Source organism: Acanthisitta chloris, unplaced genomic scaffold (assembly GCF_000695815.1).
Source record: "Acanthisitta chloris isolate BGI_N310 unplaced genomic scaffold, ASM69581v1 scaffold28233, whole genome shotgun sequence".
NCBI lineage: Eukaryota > Metazoa > Chordata > Aves > Passeriformes > Acanthisittidae > Acanthisitta > Acanthisitta chloris.
This window is the reverse complement of record NW_008664691.1, coordinates 2,726-15,330: the sequence shown is the minus strand read 5'-3', so window position 1 is coordinate 15,330 and position 12,605 is coordinate 2,726. Positions and strand designations below refer to the sequence as shown.

The 12,605-nt window shown below is 56.3% G+C and overlaps 1 protein-coding gene across 1 annotated transcript in view; it reads right to left on the bottom strand.

The window, feature by feature from the left end:
* Positions 1-1,777: 1,777 nt before the first annotated feature.
* Positions 1,778-12,605, bottom strand: part of GRK6 (G protein-coupled receptor kinase 6) — an 11,081-nt gene continuing 253 nt past the window's right edge. Inside the window, exons 2-15 of the mRNA XM_009071469.1 lie at positions 9,775-9,887; positions 9,375-9,452; positions 9,010-9,110; positions 7,708-7,800; positions 7,364-7,427; positions 6,585-6,725; positions 5,728-5,918; positions 4,910-4,947; positions 4,676-4,765; positions 4,378-4,586; positions 4,014-4,151; positions 3,629-3,766; positions 3,347-3,481; positions 1,778-1,828 (exon numbers count right to left, since the gene is read on the bottom strand). Coding sequence (XP_009069717.1) covers positions 1,778-1,828; positions 3,347-3,481; positions 3,629-3,766; positions 4,014-4,151; positions 4,378-4,586; positions 4,676-4,765; positions 4,910-4,947; positions 5,728-5,918; positions 6,585-6,725; positions 7,364-7,427; positions 7,708-7,800; positions 9,010-9,110; positions 9,375-9,452; positions 9,775-9,887 — 1,580 coding nt within the window. The remainder of the gene's footprint in view (positions 1,829-3,346; positions 3,482-3,628; positions 3,767-4,013; positions 4,152-4,377; positions 4,587-4,675; positions 4,766-4,909; positions 4,948-5,727; positions 5,919-6,584; positions 6,726-7,363; positions 7,428-7,707; positions 7,801-9,009; positions 9,111-9,374; positions 9,453-9,774; positions 9,888-12,605) is intronic.

The following is a 12,605-nucleotide window of genomic DNA, read 5'->3' as shown; positions in this document are numbered from 1 at the left end:
CAGCACACCTGTGACAGCCCAGGAGGGGCTGTGCCAAGGGTGGACATGCCCCCAGAGGGGACCACAGCAGATACGAGCATCCCACTAGCAGAAGGAGTTGTACCTGTCGTGTCCCCATAGTGACCCAAAACCCATGCAGCAGAAGCCACTGAGGGCAACCTGCAGCACCCAGGGCTCAGCCAGCATCAGCAGCTGCCCTGGAGGGCAGTCCCAGCCCTTCCCTGCAGGGCAGGAGCACCAGAGGAGCCCATGGCATCCCAGGAACAGGGGTCCCTGCTCCCCTCCTTACAGCCACAAACCCCCCATGGCCTGCAGCAGGCCCCCGGTGACATGAGAGCAACACAAAGCACAGCAAATCCTCACACATAACAACAGGTTAAAAATTTAAATACTCTCCAACTTTAGTGCAAGGCAAGCAAATGATACCACAGGTCCAAGTAGGTGCTCAGCCCCCGGGGGGGGGGGCCTGGCTCAGAACGAGCACGAGGCAGCAGCACACGCACACACGCATGTGCAGATACACACACAGAGAAGGGACAAGTTATTGCTCAAGACACAGCTAGGACAAGTGCGTACAAGAGGGGACAGGACAAGCAGAATGAAGAGGCGGGCTGAGCCCCACACTGCTCCCCAGGCAGGGCTCCAGCCCCTCCACTCTGCCCTGCCTGTGGGCACAGGAGCTGTGCTGGCTCCCCAGGACCCGTGGGGACCCACACTAAGCTGGTCACAACCTGCTCACTCTTGGGTCACAGATCCACATGACTCGTGGAAGGGATATTCCCTTTACCACAGCTTTGCTCTCTGGAGGCAAGGTCCCTTATGTGTCTGCTCCTCTGACAGAGCTGGGCCTGGGGACAGTGTCACCCCTGGCACACACAGGTCCAGAGCCATGGAACTGTGCTGGGCCAGCCTGCAGCATGCCAGGGAATCAGACCAACCCTTTGGACCCAGCAGTAGCAGGTGCTATGGGAGTGGCTGTGTCACAGGCAGGCAGCCTGCCAGAGGTCTGGAGAGGGGCTCGGGATCAGCTCGCCGGAGCTGGCAGCATGTGCCAGACAAGGCAGGAGGCAGCAACTCCAGCAGACAGGGCAGTGAGGACGAGGCAGTGACATTCTGCTGCCAGGACGCAATGGTAGACACTTTGGCACAGTGTTTTCCTGTGCCTTGGGGCTGAGCAATGGACTCCGCTGGAGCCAGGGACGCCTCAGCACGGCCAGTAAGGTCCAGGAAAAGATGCTTTAGGCACCTCAAGGCACAGAAGGCCTCTGCCCAGGACTCCCTGGAACAAAGCTGGGACCGTCACTCCCCCCATAGGAGGACATTTGTGCCTGTGACAGGGTGGGGGCAGTGCTGGCCCCCACCTATACATTAAAAACTGACATGTGATATGTACAGACTGACATATATAAATACACATCAAACCTGTGGTGCTGCTTCAGCACCATGGAATGTGTCAGCAGAACTGCTCCAGCCTGGCCTCGGCCCACGCCGGCGCCATCCCTCCCTCCCACCCTGGGCCTGGGAGCGGAGCAGCAGCAGCACCATCCCAAGTGGCAGATTTGGAAGCATCCAGGTCTGTCTCAGGGCTTGCCCACGGTCAGAGGCACCTCAGCCTGAGCCACGTGCTGCTGCCAGCCCTGGAGTCATCCTCACAGTCTTCAAATACAGACGTGAAAAAAGCTGTAAACAAATCCACCTTGTGGGGCCACTGTGACCGTGTCCTTCAGGCTGGGCACTCGGAGAGACAAGGGGGTCCCAGGGGCTGGAGAACTGTGCTCTACAGCCGGGTGGGCTCTTCCTCGCTGTCGCTGCAGTTTCCACAACAGTCCTGAAGTTAGAAGGGCAAGGAGAGGGAGGAGGGATGGAGAGAGGAGCACAGCAAGCAGAGGGTGAGCACTGTCACACGACCCAGCCTACAGCTGCCCTCTGGCAGGGACGGGCCAGGCCCTCCCCAGGCTGTGTGGGGGAGCTACATGGAGACAAGAGGCTGGAGAGGACCTCCCAGGCTGCAGAAGAATAGTCCAGCTGCATCTGGGGGTTCAGCCCCTGGCAGACAGAGCTGTGAGCACACAGCTGGCTAGCTCAGAAGCTGGAGGAAGCTGGGCTCTGGGGACTGCAGCCACCCAGGGAGACAGCTCAGTGCCAGCACAGACGCTCTGCCCTGCTCAGGGCTCAGCCAGCCATGGAAGCAGCTGAAGCCCCTTTTGCTGAAATGGGAGTCTGAGCACATGGCAATGCCAAACCCTTCACAGCTTCTCAACCCTTCTGTGGGTCCCAGCCATCTGGAGAGGAGTGAAGGGGACTTCCCACAGCCCCCTGGGAGCAGAGCTCCCAGCAGCCACAGTGCAGGGGCAACTTTGGCTCAAGCTGAGGGTAAGGCCTCCCCCACGAAGGCAGCAAGAGCAGGGAAGCAGGATTAGTGGCTCAGGGGGCAGTTAGAACAACAAACAGCTTGTGCTCTGCTGGGGGAAGGGGATAGGCACTGAAGGAAAACACTCCTCTTTCCCAGATCTTGCCATGTCCGTGGGCCACCGGGTATTTCCCTGAGCAGAGCAGCCAGGAGTGACTGCTCACCTCTGGAAAGAGAAAACACGTGGGAAATCACAGCTCAACCCCTGCTACAGGCAGCTGCCCATCCTCTGGCAGGTCCTGCCTGCCTCGGGGAGGACGGGGTATCCCAGCCTGGAGCTGGCTCTGGCTAGGGCAGCCTACTGAGCCGTGAAGCACAGCTCAGAGCTTGGCAGGCAAGCAGGAGTCAGCACCGGGTGGCTGAGTGGGTCCAGAGCCAACCATGCTGGAGTCCCACAGCTGCACACAGCTGCTGAGAGGCAGCAGCCCAGGCTTTGCCAGTCCTGGAAAGAAGGCAATGACTGTTCTGGGCAGTGGACACAGGCAGACAAGCAAGCCCACAGCAGCTGCAAGACATTTCTCCTCATCCCTCGAAAGAGCCGCTCTCTGCCTGGCTCAAAGTCTGGCAGAAATACTCTGGGGAACCCAGACAGCCCATTCCAAGAGCAAGGCCTTATTCAGGAATGGTATTATTCATGTGGGAAGGGAGATGACTTACTATTTTAGTGCCTTCAGCATCCCTCTGCCTGTGTGACTCCAGCGTGTTTAGCCAGGACACTCCTTCCCAGCCCCCTCAACTCCCCCAGCCAGGTGAGGGCTGGCTCCCTGCAACCTTGCACAGGTGCCCCTGAGAGCCCTGGGGTCCAGCCACCTATAACACTAGAAGAGACTCTGCCCTCTCATGTTCTCTCCCTGCCAGACCTGCCTGGCACAGACAGGAACAGGCTCAGTGCTGCTGGGAGACTGACTGGGGAGGAAATGATGGGCAAACTCTTACCTGTCTGCTGAACAAGCGCTGCAGTAATCCTTTTTTGGGCTGTGGAGAAGGCTGCCCTTTCCAGTCCAGGTCTGGGGGCACTGTGCCATCTGTGCTAAGGACATTCAGCTCCTTAAAACACTCCGTCTCGATCATCTGAAAGAGGGCAAAGATAGCTGCAGCAACTGCCACATGAAGCCCACCACTGGGGGCCCAGCAAAGCGTGAGAGCAGCAGGGACAGCTCAAACCCTGAGGGACACTGCACTTGGCTGCGGTAGGCACAAACAGGAGCAAAGACCTACCTCGTTCTGCCAAGGAATGGGCACACTTCCTGTAGCAAACTTCTGGTAGAAGTCATTGTCCGTGGGCTCCAGCTCCACCCCTTTCACAGTGGAGAACTGCTCGATGTCCAGAACATCCTTGCAATAGATGGCCTGGGGCTAAACAGCACAAAGATTGCTCTGATGCCAGGCTCCACCACGATGCCACCACCTCAAACAACCGTGGCTCATGGCCAAGCCCAGGCCCCCTCTTCCTGCGGTCCAGAGCTTGCTGGACCCCTGTTTTGCCAGTCTCCAGAAACAAGAGGGAAGGGGCTGGGTTCTCCTCAGGTGAACCATGTCAGGGCTCCTGCTTCCCTTGACAGCACCAGTGAGTGAACAGGTCGGGATACAGACAGGCACTTACATCAGGCTTGAAGGGAGGGTCCAGCATGCCTGCTTCCAGCCTCCTGAAGTTGAGATGCTTGAAGAGAGGGTGTTCCTTCACTTCCTTGGCTCCAGCTCCTCGGCACCCGAGCCGTTCCAGAGGGTCTTTGCACAAGAGCTGCAACACAAAGGAACTCAGTGTCCTGGGTGAAGAGCACTCCATGCAGGAGCAGCCTTGGGTTCCTGCAGTAGGGACAGCACAGGCCTGCTAGACACCTGGGAGAGCAACGCATTAAGGCACTCTGTGCTGCCGTATCAGAGACAGTGGAACCTGGCTGAAACCTCTGCAGTGAGCTGGGTGCAAGGAGCAGTGGGAGCAAGGGAACAGGGATGCAGACCCGTACCATGGTGCAGAGGGAGCGGGCGCAGGGCGAGAACTTCTCCGAGTACTCCTCCTGCACTTCCTTCACCAACCGCTCCACCTCCTCCCGCTTGATCTTCTTCTTGCGCTGCTGGAAGGGCGACTGCCCCTCGATCATCTCGTACACCAGGCAGCCCAGAGCCCACCAGTCCGGGCTGAACGTGTAGCGCTCGTTCTTCACCACCTCTGGAGCTGCACAGGAGCAGGGGTGAGGGATGTGAGGGCAGGGAGAGCAGGTGAGCAGCCAGAGGACACGTCTGGATGAAACCAGAGTGACTTACCCATGTAGCCAACTGTCCCCACACGGCCCTTGATTGTTTGGCCCTCTGGCACGTGCACAGCTAGCCCCAGGTCTGAGATACGGATGTGACCTGCACAGAGGAGGGGGCAAGTTAACAGGATGAGATTAATTAGGGGGCAATGTTTGAAGTTGCCAAGAACACAGGGTAACTCTGGTTCCAGCAGAGGAAGAGAGAAGGTCTCCGGCCCAAAGCTCCTCTTGACCCTGTACTCACCGTGGTCATCCAGTAATATGTTCTCTGGCTTCAGGTCCCTAGGAGGGAAGGGAGTCGATTAGCAAGAAGCCTCTTGTCAAAGTAAAGGACACAAGCAACATCTACATCTCAGCAAGTCCCAGATAAGCAGCAGTGGGATGTAATTCCCCTGTCTCGGGCACACAGATAACCTTCCCCTCATTCTCTGCCCCAGAGCTGGCCCTGCCAGCTCTCCCTTCCTGGGCAGAGGGGCAGGACATGACAAGCTTCAACCCTCTGCAAAGCAGCAGTGAGCCTGGGGCTGATTCCCTTTTTGCAGCTGCAGAACTCACTATGGGGCAGGCCATGCAAGAGAGAAGAAGCAGAAGCTTCTCTGCTTATCCTGCCCGAGGGCAAGGCACAGGGTAGGACCAGAAGGGAATTCCTGGCCAGTGTTTATCCATGCTATCCTAACACTGCATCACACAACCCGGTGAGCATACTCTACAATCAGCTTGTTCTCCCTCCTGCCCAGCTCTGGAGCACATTGGGGCAGCCTAGCAGCCTTTGTTCTAGTGTCAATACTGCCTGGGGAGTTCAGTGCCTGCCCTGAGGCATTCACAGCATGATCACATCCTGTTCTTGGCGATCATTTACCAGCATGAGGAAGCCAAGCTAAGTTCTCCCCTTCTCCCATGAGATCAGCTTTCTGTTCCTGATCCCCTCTCACTGAACTCTGTGTTGCTTTCAAGTCTATTTTCTTGAGCAGACAGACCCAGCTGGGCTGCTACGAGCAGCAGGAAGTCTCTTGTTTCTGCAGCCCCTCCAGGCTCTCCCAGCAGGGACCAGGCAGCACACACCTGTACACTATCCTCTCCTGGTGCAAGTCCTCGAGGCCACAGCAGATCTCAGCAGCATAGAAAGCTGCCCGGGGCTCCTCGAAACCAGCCTCTCCCATGTGGTAGATATGGAACTTGAGGTCCCCTCCATTCATGAGGGTCAGCACTAGGCAGAGAGCATCTTTAGTTTCATATGCATAGGCTAAGCTCACCTGCAATTCAGGGCAGAAAGGCTGTTAGAAGACACAGCTGGAAGAGGGAAGTGCCCACACTCCCACAGGCACTTTGCCACCCAAGCAGCCACTCACAGGCTCAGGATTGGGCCTTTGCCAGCAGAGGAGGAACTGTGCAAACCCAGGGAGAGCATGGCAGTGCCCAGCAGTCCCAGCACACCCCTGGCTTTCCTCAGACAGGGAGGACACTATTTCCCCAAGCCAGAGCTGCTCCCCTCCAGGGGAAGTGAACACCCAGCAGCAATTCATGGGCAGCATCTGATGGATCCTCCACAAAGGGAGGTTCAGGCTGTGCACACCTGTGCACCCAGGTAGAGAGCTCCCCACTACATAGCTCAGGGCTAGGCTTCTGCTCATCCCCATCTGGAGAGACAATTCTCACTGTTTTGTTGTGGAGGTTAAGGTGCCTGTCACACCAGATGGGTGTTTGAGGCTGACTTTGGGGGCCTTTACAGCAGCATGTGAAGGCAGTAGGAGGTCCTGCCAGACTCCAGCCTTGTGACAGACCTGCAGCCACCAGGACCCTACTCCCAGGGCCTGCTCCTGCCTCTCCACACCAGGTGAGGAGCACAGAGGTCCCAGGCTGGCTGGTTGGAGGAAGAATCAACCACCGCAGCAAAGTGAGAGCAATTCCTATGTACTTACTACAAACCTACTGTTCACTTTTTCCAGGATCTGTTTTTCATTCAGGGCCATGGCCTCTCCTTTCCGCTTTTTGATCCTTTTCTTCTCCAGTTTCTTACAGGCATACATCTTCCCTGTGGCACGCACTTGGCAGGCACAAACCTGGAGGAGGGAGAAGGCTCAGCACCCTCCTGCTGCCATTTCCAAGGTGGGGGTCTAGGTTCTGCTCTCAGGAAGGCACAGGAAGACAAAAATGACCCTGTCCCTGCCTCACTTTGAGGTTAGAGAGAAGCCCATTGTCAAAGAGAGGACTCAAGGAGCAGTGACAGAGCAGTATCCCAATATCCAGCACAAAGCAGAGGGATGTGATGCCCGACACCCGTAGCAGCACCATGGCTAGTGCCTCGGAAGACGGAAGGCCATTTCAGAAACCAAAGGAGGTCTGCTAAAGACAGTTTTCAGGAGTGCAGTTTGCCCTGTCAAGGCACAGGGAACAGACCTGACTCTGTCCAGGCAGCAGTACACACCAGAGGGCTTGTGCTACCTATCCTGCACAATACCTCCCACACCTCTAGTACCTGGTGAGAGGTGAGCTCCTGCCTCTTGGAGGGGAGCTGACAGGTCACCCAGAACACAGCAGTACCCAGCGCAGAGCCCCCACAGCCCACCCAGCCAGCAGCACCTGCCTCGAGGTGCTGGAGCAGCTCGTGGCACCCTGATGGCCAAGCCAGGTCTGCTCTGGCAGCAGGCAACAGTGGCTGCCTGGTACCCTGAATGCAGAGGAAATGGTGGCTACTCACCTCCCCAAAGCCACCCTTACCCAGCACACGGTACTGGCGGAAAGTGTTTTTGGTCACTGGCTGCCTGTGAGGGAAAGGAAACCAGAGTGAGATGGGAACAGGAAGAGCAGGGGCTGAAACCCAAACCACCTTCATGCCCTGGCCTGAGAGATAGTGGCTCATCTCAAATCCCTGCTCAAGCAGACCCTGCTTCCCTGTGAGGCAAGCTGCTGCTGCTGCTGGTGCCAATAATGGGCCCCAAAGGACAACGAAGGCAAGGCCCAGCATGGGAAAGAGCCTGAGTGACCCCTCAGGCAGCCTGTGAGGGGAGGGTGCAGGTTTCCCAGTGCTGTGAGGAGTGTTACCGTTCCAGCCATTTCCACTGCAGGAAGCGGTTGAAGTACAAACTGTCGAGGTAGTCAGCAAAGGGAGCCACACTCAGGTAGTCGTGGATAAGCCTAGGAGAGAGCAGAACGAGCAAGGTTCCTGAGAGCTGATCACAGGTGGGGAAACAGCCAGCAATCCCAGGAAAGAGGAGGTAAACAACCCCAAAAGCCTGAATCACCCACATAGCCCTGGCCCACAAAGCCCCCTCCATGCTAAGCCTGATGCAAAAGGAAGGCGCGTTGGAGGTACCACTTTGACAAACACAGCACCCTGGGACCAGGCTGGCACTGCTAATTGTGGCCTCTTGGCACCATCCTGGGCTGTGGGACAAAGAGGGACGATGGGACTCTTTGCGATTGCCCCTCTGCTCACAGGGCAAACACTCCCACAGGCTGCAATCAGCTGCTAGCAACGTTCAGCACCAGGCGCTGAGCTGTTCACTGTCAGATGAATATCCAGCACAAAAGGCCACAGGGGATCCTGCTCGAGAGAGCTAACTGCCTTGGAGAGCTGTGCCAGGGCTGCCCAGTGGAGTGAAGAGCCTTAGACAGTGTCTAGACTGGAGACACGCATCAAGGAGAAGCGGATGGGCTCTCCCCTTTCCGAGCTTGCCAAGAGCAAGCAGGGCCCAGCCCGGAGGCTCTGCATTCAGACACGACACTGGTTACCACACACGGAGCTAACGCTCCCCAGCAGACTGCAGCAAACACATTGCCACAGCCCTGCACTCAGTTAGTTAGGCAATGTGCTCTAGCTACTGTGCAGGGAGGGGCAGACGCTGCGAGCCTGGTTTGCCTAACAGCTTCCGCTTCACACTCGGAGTCAGGACCTTGGCCACTGCTTCTGTGATGGGAACAGAGGTGACCTGAGATCCCTGCAGCAACAGCCAGTGTAACCCAACCACAACGGCCACATCTGTGGCTGGCAGGAGAGGAGACCTGGCACAGGACTGCAGCCATCAGCTCTGCTCCATGGGAGCCTACGAGATCCTGGCACAACACTGTGCCTCATGCTGAAACAAGGATTTCCCAAATGGCAACTCAGAGCCATGGAAGACAGGGAGGGCTGACAGAGGTTTCTGAAGGAGCTTGTGGCTCCCAGAGCACAACCCACTTTCCTGTACCTAGGCTGCAAACTGCTAGCTCAAAACTCCCTAGGCACCAGCCCTAGCACCAGTCCTCACTGTCCCTGAGGAAGGGACCACAAGGGACAAGGTGAAAGCTGCAGCATCAACCCTGTGCCCTGTGTGACCTGCAGGCAGGCCCCAGCCTCCAACTTACTTAGTGCATTCCTTGAAGAGCTCCTTGGAAGGTTCCTGCTCCAGCCTCTCACAACAGGCATCCACCAGCTGCGAGGGAACTTCAGGCACATGATCCTCACTCTGGGGACAAAGGGATGGAGTCAGACATAGGGAGCAGAGCCCAAGGATCCTGCCAGGAAAAAGCCCATAGGAACAGCACACAGGTGCCCATCTGCTTTAGGGTCAGTGGGCAAAGCAGCATGGTGGCTTGTGAAATGGTGGGGTTGCCCTGCACTCTGCCCTGCCCAGCATGTTGACTGTGGCAGGACATGGGCAGTAACAGCTGTTGGCTTTCCAACTGCTTGGAAACTACCCTTACAGGCAGCAAACAACTCTCTTACTCACATTTGGCTTCAAGTACTTTTCAATCAGGTGCTGCCCACATTCCTTCCGCTTCTCATCTGGAGCCACTTCGTACCCTGCCTGCACAGAGCAAACAGTGTGAGGAGCAGGTCCAGCCAGGATCCAGCCCTGCTATCAGGTAATTGCTGCAGAGCTGCAACACCCTCTGCCCAATGTCTCCCATGCTTCCCTCAAAAACCAGATCCCCAGCAAACACCTCCCTAAGCAAAGGCCTAGCTCTGTCTTGGAGAAACTGCAACTCACAAGTTTTTCCTCCAGGAAAACCCTTTATGCCTGGAAGTACCTGGCAACTGCTGGAGCACCCAGGGCTAACCAGTTTGTGCACAGGGTGCTAAGAACATCCCTGCCTGCCCCAAAGAAGCCCAGCGGGATTTGCTCTTACCACAGCATCCAGGAACTTGACGCAGCGTGACAGCTCAGGCCGCGTCTCGCAGAACTGCCGGAAGAGCATGTGCCCGATGGGCTGCTTCTCGCACAGGCTGTGGTAGTCCCTCTCTGCAAACAGGGAGAAATCCCTCACTGACAGACAAATCCCAAAAGAGCAGTCCCAGCCCACCACCCCACCCAGGCAGTGATGAGGGAATTGTGACTCCTCAGGTCCCACCAGCCTGAGACTCCCAGGAGAGTGGAATACACCCAGTGGGACAAGGACATTACTGAGGTCTGACATTTCCTTATTGAAGACCTTCTTCCCTGAAAGGATTGACCTGCTGTTCTGTTCAGCCTGCCCCTCTTGTTTCTAGCAAGGGACCTCTGCGTCTCCTGCTTGCCTGGAGGCTCTCTTCTCCTCTCCCCATGGAGATCAACCAACTACTCCAGACACACAACTTTCCTTGGAACACACCAAGCATATTTCAAGGCAGATCTTCCAGGTCAAGAGTTGCTCTGATGACTCTTACAAACCATTCATACTCCCAAAGGCCCTACTGGAAGCAGCAGCATCAAACCAGGAGGCACCATTTCCACAGATGTCCTGTTGATGTGCACCAACAATTGGACCTCCCCAGTGGACAGGACAGCCACTTCCTTGTGCATCAACTCCCACTGCCCTCTGGAGCTTGTGGATTCCTCCTACCCCTCTCTTTGAAGTCTGGCAGCCCAAGCACAAACCCTTTGGACTATCCAGACCACTTCCAGTTCTCTGCTTTTTTTCCTCCCCTTCCACTCCAAAGACATTGTGTGATCGTGGCCCAGGACACATTTCCGTGCCACCGAGGGCTGCCTGGGGTGCAGATGTGCAGCCATTCACGGGATCCCAGTGCTGAGTACTCCCAGCCTTCCCCTCCCCATGCCACAGTTTGTCCTGAGGAAGCTGCAGCTTCCTGAGGGTGCAGGAGAGCACAGAGCGGGGCAGGCTGTGGAGGGGGAGGAGGCCACGTTGCCAGCTCCGTGGGTTTCCTCGTGCCTGCAAAGGAAGGAGTTCCCTTCATCTGGAGAGGACCAGAGTTTGCTGTCGGCGAGATCAGAAGCACTGAGCTGCCCTGGTCACTGCCCAGGCTCACAGGAGATTTGCTCCCTGTGGTCAGGGCACAAAAAGCTTAATTCTGCAGTGGGCAACCAGCCCACTGTCCTGCCAAGACTCTGGAATAGGAAACAAATGCCCTTCCAGCAGGCTGTGAGGTGAATAGAAAGACACTCCAGCCAAAGAGTGCCCAAACATGAGGAACGGGGTCATCTCTCCCATGGGAAAAGAAAGGGAAGTGGCTGCGACCTGGGTCAGAGCACTTCTCACGTGTCCAAGGGGATGTGAGACACAGGCAGTGACAGCCAGTGGCTGGGATAGCCTTGCCTCCCAAACCTTCACAAGGTCCTGGACAGTGGGACAGCAGAGACAAACAGACCACCAGCACTCACAGCTGGTAAATGGGTGAGGTTCAGTGCTGGAAAACATGTCATGACAGCCAAAGGAAGGGTGGAGGGAAAGCTCTGCTGAGGGGACCCAAGGCAAAGAGGCAGAAAGGGTTTGGATAGTCTAAACCTTGCTCCAGAGAGGCAGTCAGCATCAAATCCAAGGAAAGAGTCTCCATACAGCTACGCCTGGCTGCAAGGCCCTGAGGAGTGGTGCATGGGGTGTGTGGTGTGGCATAGGGCATGGCCTCAAGGATTACAGTGTGGATGAGGGAGGTTGATTTACTCCAAGTACTACAGTCCCATGTGTCCCCAAAGGGAACCATCCTTCTCCTTGGGGCTGCCAGGACCTGGAAAACCTGGGCAGGGCAGAATTGGAATCCAAACCTACCTGGTTCAGTGACACCTGCTCTGAAACAAGGCCAGTACTGTGCCACTCTCCAGCTGGCAGCTGAACTGGGAGTGAAAACTTAAACAAGCTCTCTTCTTCCCAGGAAGCAGAGCATTTCCACCCTCCATGCCCCAAAACAATTTCACAGGATCCCAGGACCAAGCCTGCTGCACAAACAACATTAAACCCATGAAGAGTACAAAGTGCAGTATGAAAATGACAGGCCAAGCCCTGCCCAGCTCTACAGTTCTTTTCCACACCACACAGCAAGAACCTAGTTTTGCCTGAGAAGAGCTGCTGCATGAGTGTTACAAGGTCTGTAGAGCAGAGCTGAATCCAGCCAGGGAGAACAGAGGACATTAGCAAGACCTTTGTTATTTATGCAAAGGCACCCCAGAGTGACACTCCAGACTCTGCAGCACCAAGCAGGTCTGTTTGCATGGAGAAGGTGGTGTATCTCTAGTGAAGCTCATGCATCCAAAGGAGGGACATCAAGATGGGGAAGGGTTTAAAGGGGAAGCCACATGAGGAGTGGCTGAAGGCACTTGGTTTATTCAGCCTAGAGAAGACTGAGGGGTGACCTCAGGGTCTGCAGCTTCCTCACAAGGGGCAGTGGAGGGGCAGCACTGATCTCTGCTCTCTGCGACAGGACCCGAGGGAACGGCATGAAGTTGTGTCAGAGGAGGTTCAGGTTGGACATTAGGGAAAGTTCCTTCCCCCAGAGGGTGTTTGGGCACTGGAACAGCTCCCCAGGGCAGTGGTCACGGCCCCAAGGCTGACAGAGCTCAAGGAGTGTTTGGCCAATTCTCCCAGGCACAGGGTGGGATTGTTGGGGTGCCCTGCACAGGGCCAGGAGCTGGACTTTGATGATCGCATTGGGTCCCTTCCAACTCAGGATATTCTTATTCTATGATCACGGTCTCAGAGGTGTGTGGGTACATCATCAGGCACTACCCAGCAAACACCACACAGCT